The 13633-nt window shown below is 41.0% G+C and overlaps 1 protein-coding gene across 1 annotated transcript in view; it reads left to right on the top strand.

Annotated features, from left to right (window-relative positions):
• The window catches only part of rabgap1l (RAB GTPase activating protein 1-like), a 422326-nt gene that overhangs the window by 15127 nt on the left and 393566 nt on the right, over positions 1-13633 (top strand). The window contains 4 exon segments of the mRNA XM_034180104.1: positions 1420-1627; positions 3536-3710; positions 6285-6442; positions 8684-8794. Of these exon segments, the coding sequence (XP_034035995.1) occupies positions 1420-1627; positions 3536-3710; positions 6285-6442; positions 8684-8794 (652 nt within the window).

Genomic DNA, 13633 nt, shown 5'->3' with positions numbered 1-13633 from the left:
CTTCAAAAGTGACCCCTAAAGGTATTTATATTTGAATAACTTCATTTTTTTGTAATACGAAGCCCATCCTCAGTTCGCGAGGGGTCATGTACTTGTGGCTGCACTACAGATCTTTATTGATCGTCTTGAGCATCTACCTGTAGGCAGGTTGTGTCCGGCAGAGATAGTGGAAGTCTTTGCATGGGTTTCATCATTACATTGAATCGTTTTATTGACTGTCAAAAGAAGCAGCTGGCTGTGTCATCTGGCACACAGACAGTACACATTTATCTCTTACTCACTAGGCCAGCACTTGAGGTTTAATCAAGGTGTGTCCAAGCTTTTCAACAGCACTGAATAATTACTTATACATGTACAGTGTAATACAGGTGTGGCTGTTCTGGTATGCGCTGTTCTCTTGGTGTGTGGAGACAAAAAACAGCTTTGTTTTGCAATAAAAGTTAAAGTTGGAAAAAATATTTTTCATGCCATTGATTTGCTGAAATTAAAGGAGATCAAAAAGTAGATTGAAATTTTGAGAATAAATCTCATGGCTGGGTCAGCTGATGCAGATGTTTTGCAGATATTCATACTACACATTAGTGACATGCAATTACTTAATGTCACGTTTTCCTTATCAGTAGTGTATATTTTCTGGCACTAATGCTGAGTGAGTGGAAATGGTTCACATGGTGTAGATTCAGTTGTTCAGTGGTGGAACTGTAGCTGCTGCAGTCATTGTTCTGCTTCCTGTTTGTGTCAGTTTGAGGTCAAAGATAAGAACCCAGTGTTTCTTTCTGTCTTATGTTTTTCTTTTTGGTTCTTTCTTTGCAGCTTGGTGTTTTCTCTTTCTTTGTCACTCTGATGTTAGCTACACTTGTTTGTACTTTGCTCACATTACACCTTGTGATCATATGTATCATGCTTTAAAGAGACAGAAATTATGGATAATTGTAGTCCAGATGAGATGAAGCACACACCTGGCATGTTTGAACATGTTAGTGGACCTCTGAGAGAAAACAACTTGATTGGTTTTAACTAAGTTGAATGTTCAGAATGTCAGCTGATGATTGCAGATGTCTGATATCACTAATGTAAGAATAAAGGTAAGTCCCTTCAGCTGCTCCCTTGTTTGCACTCGGGTCACCACAGCAAATCCGAGGTGGATCTGCATGTTGAATTGGCACAAGTTTTATGCCGACTGCCCTCCCTGACGCAACTCCACATTACATGGAGGATTGTGGCAGGGGTGGGGTTTGAACCAGGCACCTTCTGCACTGAAGCCAAGTGCCCTAACCACTTTGCCACCACTCCTGGCCCATAACATATGTAAGAATATAGACAGAAATTCCAGCAATTGCATTTAGTAGTTTTCAGTTTAACATGTTAGGAAATACAGGCTACGTATGAATATGTTACAGCTTGTTTGTCTGTACACAGATGTATTGTTTCCAGCAGTGTCCAGCCCCACTGTGCTGGAGGAGGATAGTGTCCAGTTCAACAAGCTGTCTTACCTGGGCTGTACCTGGGTCAAAGCCCCTCGGAATGAGGGAGAGGCACAGAAGGCCATGACCACCTTACGGGCAGAGAGCGCAATTCCCATTCCCGTCACCCTGCACGTTCCCAGTGGACCAGATGGCTCCGTCAGGTGAGGACTCTCTCTCTCTCTGTGTGTGTGTGTGTGTGTGTGTGTGTGTGTGTGTGTGTGTGTGTGTGTGTGTGTGTGTGTGTGTGTGTGTGTGTGTGTGTGTGTGTGTGTGTGTGTGTGTGTGTGTGTGTGTGTGTGTGTGTGTGGGGGGGACCTGGTTTGGGGGTAGGAGAGCAAAAATGAATCTGTTCAGAACTGTGCTTTGACAGTTTATTCAACAAGATGGGCTTGAGTTACAGGCTTCTATGGATGTGACTGGAGAAACTGCATCATGCAACTTTTACCTGTTTACGCCAGTCACATCATCATGTGGAACAAAGAAGCATGTTAGTGCAACAGATTAAATCAGCGCTCAAATCTTCCATGTGCCCTCTGACAAACTGTATTGAAAATCTCATGTTTTTAAAGAAATTTCTTCTTTGTGCTACTGCACTATCACGTTGTATGACTAGTGATGCAGTAGACGACACTGGCTGTAAAAGTGGCTAGTTTTTCCAACTACTTATGGGTTCTGAAAACAGAGGGACTGGTTGAACGGTTAAAATGTTGTTTTGTGAAGCCCGTTGAATTAAAGCTAACATTCCAAGCACATCTTGTTTAATTGTGGTGATGTACAAAAAATTGTAGTCGCTGTACACTATCGACCTGACAATAGAGCCAACAGTATGAGTGCTTTCCTTCCAACCTGTCACCTCAGTGTGTAGCATGCAACTTTTGCCTGTTTACGGCAGTCACAGCATCATCAACGGTATGATCACGGAGTTCATCTTCCCATCTTCGGGCAGTGCTTATGCTGGAATGTCCTGAAGTACTCCAGACAGAATTCAGGAAAAGTGGCTTTATAAAAGGTTAACTGACATTTTTGAGTATAGGTATATCAGTATTGTTTCTGACTTGTTCAAATGGTCCAGTTCATGGAAAAATAGGATACCAAGCTAACATTTTTTTACTTTTAGCTTCAAAATGGACAAGAAATCTGCACGGTAGATAAATGACAAATTTTAAGTAAAGCGTTCAACATTTCTACGTGGTGCATGTATTCTGATGTCCAGATTATGTTTTTAAAATCATAACCAACAAATGACCATTAGACTGAAATAAGAATTAAAGACAAATATTCGACATCCACATAATAACAATATGCATATTTGTTGCTGAGAGAACACACATTTTATGTACCATCATTCAAACATCGATCAGGTCTTGTGACTTTTGCTTTTCTTAAACATAATAAACTTGGTTTGTAGAAATATTATTAAACAATATTCAAAACTGAGGCAGCAATATAAGGTCACATTGCACATGCTGGACAACATCATCAGCAAAGATATGAAATTTTGCCTATTTAGGGATACATTTCTAAGTGTTTTTCCAATGAGAAATTTTAAATTGGAGCTTAGTATCCATGTTTCCAAGATTCAGGAGAGTTTATTACCAACTTCTACTCAAAAATGCCACTTCCTGAAAAAAATGGTGTAAGTGGTCTTGTCTAAAGAGTCCAGTTAGTTCTGATTAAGCTTTTAAACACCTGCTGAGCTGCTTGTTTTAAGAGAAATCTTGCAGACATGTCTTTTGTCTTCATGATCTAAAGTATTGCCTGTTTTATCTGAAAATATTTCTTCTGCTCTTTTCTTATGATGAAGTCTGTTTTAGATATTGAATGTTTATTCCATTGATGATTTGTATAATAGTGTTTCAGACACTTGCAGATCTTCCATTTTTATCTTTTATGTTAGCAGTGTCATGGTTAGAAATGAAAAATTGCAATCAGAAATTGACTGGAGAAAAAGTTGATGAATTGGATAATAAAATCAATCATTAAAATAAGAGTTCATATTTGTATAAGTATGTTGGAAGATTGTATTTTTTTTGTGGAGAAAAAAATAAATAAAAGTGAACTGTGTCCAGGATCGTGGACCAGGCCACAGGTACAGAGATTGCCTCCTTCCCCATCTACAAGGTGCTGTTTTGTGCTCGTGGCAAGGACGGCTCAGCGGAAAGTGACTGTTTCTCCTTCACTGAGAGTTACCGCAGCTCTGAGGACTTTCAGATTCATGTCTTCTCCTGTCACATCAAAGAGGCTGTGAGTTTGACTTTACAGCCAAACATGATTGCTTTAAGGCAACAAAACATTTGTGTTCTTTATTCCCACTTTTAAACAACTGTTTGAGGTCCCAAACATAAAGGGAGTAATGGGAGCAGGTTTTCAGTTTTTCCATGGATTCTGGCATTTAATTTGACTGACCAACACAACTTTAAGCATATAGATAATCAGTTAAATAAGATGCTTTAATTGTATTGAAAGGAATAAAAAGTTCCTTTTTTATGGCATGAGTTTAAATCCACAGGTTAAAGGTGGCTCAGTCTGCAGCTCCACAAGTACAGTCACTTTTCGGCCAGCAGATGGAACCATTGTGCTCAGTTTGAGTTTCCTGTATGTTAGCTTTGTAAGGAGTTTCACGATAGAAATGTATTAGATGAGTTTGTAAATATTGATTTAATGGGCAAGATGTTCTTTATCTCAGAGAAGTTAATTAATAAAGGTAAAGATCCAGGGCCTCTGTAATGCAGTTCTGTTTTGACCTTAATGATATGTTTTTCCCCTCCTCTCTAGTCTGTCACTAATTCTGATTTTGCTAATTCTGTTAATTTTCTTTACCCAATTGTATTGTATTTTTTACATTAATCCTGACTTTCTGATCATTGAGAATCAGTTTGCGCATATATATATATATATATATATATATATATATATATATATATATATATATATATATATATATATATATATATATATATATATATATATATATATATATATATATATATATATATATATATATATAGTAGTGTTCAGAATAATAGTAGTGCAATGTGACTAAAAAGATTAATCCAGGTTTTTAGTATATTTCTTATTGTTACATGGGAAACAAGGTACCAGTAGATTCTCACAAATCCAAATAGACCAAGCATTCATGATATGCACACTCTTAAGGCTATGAAATTGGGCTATTAGTAAAAACAAAAGTAGAAAAGGGGGTGTTCACAATAATAGTAGTGTGGCACTCAGTCAGTGAGCTCATCAGTTTTGTGGAACAAACAGGTGTGAATCAGGTGTCCCCTATGTAAGGATGAAGCCAGCACCTGTTGAACATGCTTTTCTCTGTGAAAGCCTGAGGAAAATGGGACGTTCAAGACATTGTTCAGAAGAACAGCGAAGTTTGATTAAAAAGTTGATTGGAGAGGGGAAAACTTATACGCAGGTGCAAAAAATTATAGGTTGTTCATCTACAATGATCTCCAGTGCTTTAAAATGGACAAAAAAAAAACAGAGATGCGTGGAAGAAAATGGAAAACCATCAAAATGGATAGAAGAATAACCAGAATGGCAAAGGCTCACCCATTGATCAGCTCCAGGATGCTCAAAGACAGTCTGGAGTTACCTGTAAGTGCTGTGACAGACGCCTGTGTGAAGCTAATTTATTTGCAAGAATCCCCCACAAAGTCCCTCTGTTAAATAAAAGACGTGCAGAAGAGGTTACAATTTGCCAAAGAACACATCAACTGGCCTAAAGAGAAATGGAGGAATATTTTGTGGACTGATGATGATCTTTTTGGGTCCAAGGGCCACAGACAGTTTGTGAGATGACGCCAAACTGAATTCAAGCCACAGTTCAGTGAAGACAGTGAAGCATGGTGGTGCAAGCATCATTATATGGGCATGTTTCTCCTACTATGGTGTTGGGCCTATATATCGCATACCAGGTATCATGGATCAGTTTGGATATGTTAAAATACTTGAAGAGGTCATGTTGCCTTATGTTGAAGAGGACATGCCCTTGAAATGGGTGTTCCAAACCAACAAAATTAATGCCTCGCAGATGTGAAGAAATCATGAAAAACTGTAGTTATACAACTAAATACTAGTTTAGTGATTCACAGGATTGCTAAAAAAAAAAAAGCAGTTTGAACATAATAGTTTTGAGTTTGTAGCATCAGCAGCAGATGCTACTATTATTGTGAACACCCCCTTTTCTTTTTTTACTAATAGCCCAATTTCATAGCCTTAAGAGTGTGCATATCATGAATGCTTGGTCTTGTTGGATTTGTGAGACTCTACTGAATCTACTGGTACCTTGTTTCCCATGTAACAACAAGAAATATACTCAAAACCTGGATTAATCTTTTTAGTCACATAGCACTACTATTATTCTGAACACTGTGTGTGTGTGTGTGTGTGTGTGTGTGTGTGTGTGTGTGTGTATATATATGTATATATATGTATGTATATATATATATATATATATATATATGTATATGTATGTATATATATATATATATATATATATAGTAAGCCCCTTCGGTTTCTCCCTTGTTTGCACTCAGGGTCGCCACAGCAAATCCAAGGTGGATCTGCATGTTGAATAGGCACAGGTCTTACGCCAGATGCCCTTCCTGACGCATCTCCACATTACATGGAAAAATGTGGCAGGGGTGGGATTTGAACCTGGAGCCTTCTGAACTGAAACCAAGCACATATATATTCATTATTCTGCTTTTCTCATTTGTGCTATGCAGCTCTGTTTTATTATAGTTGCCTTCATCCAGTAAATATTGACTGTTATGTCATTTCTTTTTCTTGTACTTTTTCATCCAGGTCAGTCGGATTCTGTACAGTTTCTCTACTGCTTTCCGGCGTTCTTCACGCCCGGCAGACATCAGGGACTCATCACAGACCAGTCCTACTGATAGCGACCTTTATACATTCACTGTTACACTTGAGATAAAAGAGGACGATGGCAAGGGCAACTACAGGTACTCAAGCCGGGCAGTATTTGTTACCCTGAACGCTGCAGTAGATAGGGCATTTATAAGCATAAATGGAATATACCATTAATAACCATTTGTTCATTAGTCTATAATTATTTGCAACAATGAATTGATGTATTTTCATAAGCTTAGAATGAGCCCCTCATATATCCATGGGAGTGGGCCCCCTCATGGAGGTTACCATGTTGCACGGCCATTTTGATATGGTACCACAAAATGGACGTAGTTATGCTGCCTTTCACATTTTGCAGATTGGTTGCAAGACTATAGAATACAGAAAATCAGTGGTTGCTTCTGCATACTAGTGCAGAATTCTACATAATCTTATACAAAGTAAAGGTAAGAGAGCATGAATCCCCAATCACTAAAGAAGTGAAAACATGAAGGACAGTGTTGTGGTTCACCGCATTTTTCTTCCCATGGCATCTTGTACGGTACAGCACCTAACTCGTGAACTGGTAAACTTGATTTGTTGAATTTATAATGCATTTACTGTGGTCAATTTAAATAAAATGTATCATAAACATAGTTAAATTTGACAGGAAAGTACAACCCCTGGCAAAAATTATGGAATCACCGGCCTCGGAGGATGTTAATTCAGTTGTTTAATTTTGTAGAAAAAAAGCAGATCACAGACATGATACAAAACTAAAGTCATTTCAAATGGCAACTTTCTGGCTTTAAGAAACACTATAAGAAATCAAGAAAAAAAGATTGTGGCAGTCAGTAACTGTTACTTTTTTAGACCAAGCAGAGGAAAAAAATATGGAATCACTCAATTCTGAGGAAAAAATTATGGAATCACCCTGTAAATTTTCATCCCCCAAATTAACACCTGCATCAAATCAGATCTGCTCATTGACATTGACCCTATGCCATGACATTGACCCTATGTGTCTTTTTGCAAGGAATGTTTTTGCAGTTTTTGCTCTATGGCAAGATGCATTATCATCTTGAAAAATGATTTCATCATCCCCAAACATCCTTTCTATTGTCCAAAATATCAACATAAACTTGTGCATTTATTGATGATGTAATGACAGCCATCTCCCCAGTGCCTTTACCTGACATGCAGCCCCATATCATCAATGACTGTGGAAATTTACATGTTCTCTTCAGGCAGTCATCTTTATAAATCTTATTGGAAAGGCACCAAACAAAAGTTCCAGCATCATCACCTTGCCCAATGCAGATTCGAGATTCATCACTGAATATGACTTTCATTCAGTCATCCACAGTCCACAATTGCTTTTCCTTAGCCCATTGTAACCTTGTTTTTTTCTGTTTAGGTGTTAATGATGCCTTTCGTTTAACTTTTCTGTATGTAAATCACATTTCCTTTAGGCGGTTTCTTACAGTTCGGTCACAGACGTTGACTCCAGTTTCCTCCCATTTGTTCCTCATTTGTTTTGTTGTACATTTTTCGATTTTTGAGACATATTGCTTTAAGTTTTCTGTCTTGATGCTTTGATGTCTTCCTTGGTCTACCAGTATGTTTGCCTTTAACAACCTTCCCATGTTGTTTGTATTTGGTCCAGAGTTTAGACACAGCTGACTGTGAACAACCAACATCTTTTGCAACATTGCGTGATGATTTACTCTCTTTTAAGAGTTTGATAATCCTCTCCTTTGTTTCAATTGACATCTCTCGTGTTGGAGCCATGATTCATGTCAGTCCACTTGGTGCAACAGCTCTCCAAGGTGTGTTCACTCCTTTTTAGATGCAGACTAATGAGCAGATCTGATATGATGCAGGTGTTAGTTTTGGGGATGAAAATTTACAGGGTGATTCCATAATTTTTTCCTCAGAATTGAGTGATTCCATATTTTTTTTCCTCTGCTTGGTCTAAAAAAGTAACCGTTACTGACTGCCACAATCTGTTTTTCTTTATTTCTTATAGTGTTTCTTAAAGCCAGAAAGTTGCCATTTGAAATGACTTTAGTTTTGTGTCATGTCTGTGATCTGCTTTTTTTCTACAAAATTAAACAACTGAATGAACATCCTCCGAGGCCGGTGATTCCATACTTTTTGCCAGGGGTTGTATATATATTTCAGCATGGCCTATTAAAGTGTCTGCTTTAAAAATGAACAGCAGGTTATAGAAAATGTAATTAGAACTACACATATGCTAGGTTGAGTTGACGCTCTTTTGTGCTTTTTTGCTTTTTATTTGCATATGTAGGTTTACATCAATTTAATAAATCTTTCTTTTTACCCCTCTACAGCCCTGTCCCTAAAGACAGAGATAAATTTTACTTCAAGCTGCGACAGAGCATTCAGAAGAAGGTCGTTGTTTCAGTTCAGCAGACTTGCAATAAAGAGCTTGGCATTGAAAGGTGAGGAGCAGCCTGATCTTTCAGTGGGTTGAAATTTTTTCACACACTTATTGTAACTGATGGATGGTAACATTTTACTTTGACCAGCCATGACTGGATCTTTATTGCAATTTCTCATTTCAAATGTCGGTCCTGCATTCATTGCCCACCCTGTTTTACAGGATAAAATGCACTTAACCTCATCCAGAGTTGATTTTGCCTTCAGTTAAACTTTCACTCAGCTTTCCTCCTTACATTGCTCTTTGCTTTCAGGGGTTGCTTCCATAGAAAGTCACAGCTAATGAGCTGGATCGTATTTCTCCTGCTAGAGAAAAGAGGCATGCATTTTCAGCAGTCTTGTTGCTGTTATTTGCTACCATCACAATTTAAATGATTTTTGTCTCACTATGTCATATGAACTGAACTAATGGAGGTAATGATGCAGGGCTAAAAAAAAAAATTGCTCTAAATACGTTGGGTGTGAACACACCATCAAAAATCTATTACCTACAGAGAACAATGCAAAATAAATAAAATCACACCAACACTACATGATAAAAATGATCACCCCGCAGAGGAATAATGGTCTTCTTAATTGATTTGGACTTTCTGCACCCCCCCTCCCACAACACTTTTTTTTTTTTTTTTTTTTTTTTTTTTTTTTTTTTTTTACATGCTGTGTCAGCACAGAAGCAGCATCAAACTAGATAAGCACTGAGTGTAGTCCCCCTTGCTTTAGTGGTTTTTGAGTAATCATGCTATGAAGGTGTTTCATTCGTGTCTGCTGGGTCGCTGTGTTTTACAGGTGATGACAGAACATGAAGTCGGAGTCTGTATTATGGTATCTTAACAGAACGAGAGAGCAGCTCAACATTGAAACAACAGTAGGAATGTGCATATTCCTGCCTGCTGTACCAGTTCTTCTTCCAAGCTTCTTGGTTTATCAAATGTCACTTAAACTTTAATCTGCACCCACTTGTATCTTTCCATTGCGCCTCTGGGAGGCATCCAGCTGTAAAGTCCCTGTCACACCTTGATGATGTAGCCTGTGTATGCCAACTGTAGTAAAAACACTGGCATACGTTGAATAAATTAATGCAGGTCTCACACCTTGATGATTTAACCAGCGTATACTGACAGCCCCATTTCCACTGAGTAGTTCGGGTCGGTACTGTGCGGTATTGTACGTGTCGGACGGTTAAGGCTTGCTTGATTTGCATTTCCACCGCAGGCAGAACCCTTTTGTTTGGCAGGTGGAACACTTAAGTACTGACGAGCATGTCATCCAGCGTGCACACGGTGTCGCGCGGCATCTTCTCTCCACACAGAGGCAAAGCTGAGTAATTGGGGATTTTCACGCTTCCGGGTTTCTTAGGCGGAAATAAAAGTTAGCTGTGCATTCTCTCTTCTGGTCAGTTGTCAACATTGGCTGAAGCGACTTCACTGTGTCATTGCTCTGTGCTGCTATGCAATTCCAACAAACAAACACAGCCGTACCACAACTTTTCACTCATTCCCGAGTGACAAAAGTCTCCGAACGAAATAGGTGAGAGCTCAGACCATAACGTTCGCTCTGCCGTTACTGTGGAGGAGCCCCTGTGTGAGGAAAAGTGGAGGACCTGGTAGTTTCAGCTGTGATGACAGAACACGACAACCATTCAGCTCCTCAGCCAGGTATGTTTGCTCTATCTATGATTGATTCCAATAATGTCTCAAGATTAACTTGTTTTATCATAAAATTGGACCTGTAATTGTTCATCTCTTCTTCACCCGCTTATTGGGGATCGGGTTGTGGGGGCAACAGCTCCAGCAGGGGTCCCTAGACTTCCCTTCCCAGGCCACATTGACCACCTCTGACTGGGGGATCCTGAGGCATTCCCAGACCAGTGTCGCTATATAATCTCTCCACCTAATCCTTCCCTGGGGTCTCCTCCCAGATGGAAGTACCTGGAACACCTCCTTAGGGACATGCCCAGGGGCATCCTTACCAGATGCCAGAATCACCTCAGCCGGCTCCTTTCAATGCAAAGAAGTAGCGGCTGTACTCCCAGCTCCCCACGGATGACCGAGCTTCTCAGCCTATCTCTAAGGGAGACACCAGCAACCCTTCTAAGGAAGCCCAGTTCATCTGCTTGTATCCACAATCTAGTTCTTATGGTTATGACCCACCCCTCATGACCATAGGTGAGAGTAGGAATGAAGACTGACCAGTAGATCGAGAGCTTCACCTTTTGGCTCACCTCTCTTTTTGTCACAATGGTACGGTAAAGCGAATGCAATACCACCCCTGCTGCGCCGATTTTTCCGGCCAATCTCGCACTCCATTGTCCCCTCATTCATGAACAAAACCCCGAGCTACTTGAACTCCTTTACTTGGGGAAAGACTGCATTCCCTGCACGGAGTAGGCAATCCATCGGTTTCCTGCTGGCTGAGAACCATGGCCTCAGATTTAGAGATTTAGAGGTGTCTCATCCAAGACAGTCCCTCCACACCCAGAGCCTTCAGCATTTCTGGACGGATCTCATCAACCCCCGGGGCTTTGCCACTGCAGAGTTTGACTACCTCAGTGACTTCCACTATGGAAATTGATAATAATCCCCCATCAGTGTCCAGTTCTGCCCCTACTACAGAGGGTGCTCCAGTCTGATGCAGGAGTTCCTCATAGTGTTCCTTCCAGTGCCAGATTACATCCTCAGTTGAGGTCAACAAAGTCCCATTCTTACTGTACACAGCTTGGATGGTTCCCCATTTTCCCCTCCTGAGGTGCCTCACGGCCCACCTGAAGCACCTTGGTGCTGACCAAAAGTCCTTCTCCATGGTTACTCCGAACTCCTCCCACACCCATTGCTTTGCCTCCCCCACGGCAGAGGCTGCCGCCCTTCGGGCCTGTCAGTACCTTTCAACTGCCTCGGGAGTCCTCAAAGGTAACATCCTGGAAGGACTCCTTCCTCAGTCGGAAGACTGCGTTTCCCTTCCACCACGGTGTTCGGGGGTTGCTGCTCCTTGAGGCACATACAACCTTCAGGCCACAGCTCTCCGCTTCAGCAATGGATGCTTTGATCATTGTCCATTCTGGTACAATGCCCCCAATCTCCACAGGGATGTTAGAAAAGCTCCGCCGGAGGTGTAAGTTGAAGAACTGTCAGACAGTGGACTCCTTCAGACATTCCCAGTTCACCCGCACTATCTGTTTGGGCTTACCTTGTCTGTCCAAAGTCATGCCCTACCCTCTGATGCAACTCACCACTAGATGGTGATCAGTTGTCGGCTCTGTTCCTCACTTCACCTGAGTGTCCAGAACATGCGGCCTCAGATCATATGATACATATCATCTGATCTCTGGTACCATGTACACTTATGAGCATCCTTATGTTTGAACATGGTGTTTGTTATGGACAGTCCATGACTAGCACATTTGTCCAATAACAAACAACCATTCTGGTTTAGATCGGGGAGGTCATTCCTCCCAATTATGCCTCTTCAGGTGTGTCTGTTATTGCCTACATGTGCATTGAAGTACCGCAGCAGAACAATGGAGGCTCATGGGAGCCCCGTACAGATCTCCATTTAGGGACTCCAAGAAGGCCGAATACTCCAAACTGCTGTTCGGTGCATATGCACAAACAGTCAGAGTTTTCCCCTCAGCCACCCCAAGGCGCAGGGAGGGGACCCTTTCATCTACCGGGGTAAACTCCAACGTAGCGGGGCTCAGCCGAGGGCTCGTGAGTATCCCCACACCCGCCCGGTGCATCACACCCTGGGCAACTCCACAAAAGAATAAGGTCCAACCTTTATCAAGGAGAGTGGTTCCACAGCCCAGGCTGTGCATGGAGGCGAGGCTCACCAGAGCTAACTGGTATTCTACCTCCTGCACAAGCTCCTGTTCCTCCCCCTACAGCGCACCCCACACCAGTGGTTCCCCCTGCAGGTGGTGAGCCCACAGGGTGGAGATGGAAGGTCCATGTCGCCTTTTTGGGCTGTGCCCAACCGGGCTCTGTGGCAAGCCCAGCCACCAGGTGTTCGCTGACAGGCCTTCCATCCAGGCCTGGCTCCAGGTGGGGGCCCAGGGCTGTAATTGTTTGGTTGCTCCATATTTTTTATTATTATTATTATTATTATTATTATTATTATATACAGTTGTATGTAAAAGTTTGGGCACCCCTGGTGATTTCCATGATTTTCCTTTATAAATCATTGGTTATTTGGATCAGCAATTTCAGTTAAATATTATCATATAGCACACAAACAGTGATATTTGAGAAGTGAAATGAAGTTTATAGGATTTACAGAAAGTGTGCAATAATTCTTTAAACAAAATTAGGCAGGTGCCTAAATTTGGGCACCCCAACAGAAAAAATACATCAATATTTAGTAGAGCCTCCTTTTGCAGAAATAACAGTCTCTAAATGCTTCTTGTAGCTTCCAATGAGAGTCTGGATTCTGGTTGAAGGTATTTTGGACCATTCGTCTTTACAAAACATCTCCAGTTCAGTCAGGTTTGCTGGATTCCGAGCATGGACAGCCCGCTTAAAATTACACCACAGATTTTCAATAATATTCAGGTCTCGGGACTGAGATGGCCATTCCAGAATGTTGTACTTGTTCCTCTGCATGAATGCCTTAGTAGATTTTGAGCAGTGTTTAGGGTCATTGTCTTGTTGAAAAATCCAGCCCTGGCGCAACTTCAACTTTGTCATTGATTCATAAACATTGTTCTCAAGAATCTGCTGATATTGACTGGAATCCATGTGACCTTCAACTTTAACAAGATTCCCAGTACCTACACTGGCCACACAGCCCCACAGCATGATGGAGCTACCTCCAAATTTTACTGTAGGTAGGTAGTAAGTGTTTTCTTG

This window comes from Thalassophryne amazonica, chromosome 10 (assembly GCF_902500255.1).
Source record: "Thalassophryne amazonica chromosome 10, fThaAma1.1, whole genome shotgun sequence".
Taxonomy (NCBI): domain Eukaryota; kingdom Metazoa; phylum Chordata; class Actinopteri; order Batrachoidiformes; family Batrachoididae; genus Thalassophryne; species Thalassophryne amazonica.
This window is presented reverse-complemented; position numbering and strand designations above follow the sequence as displayed.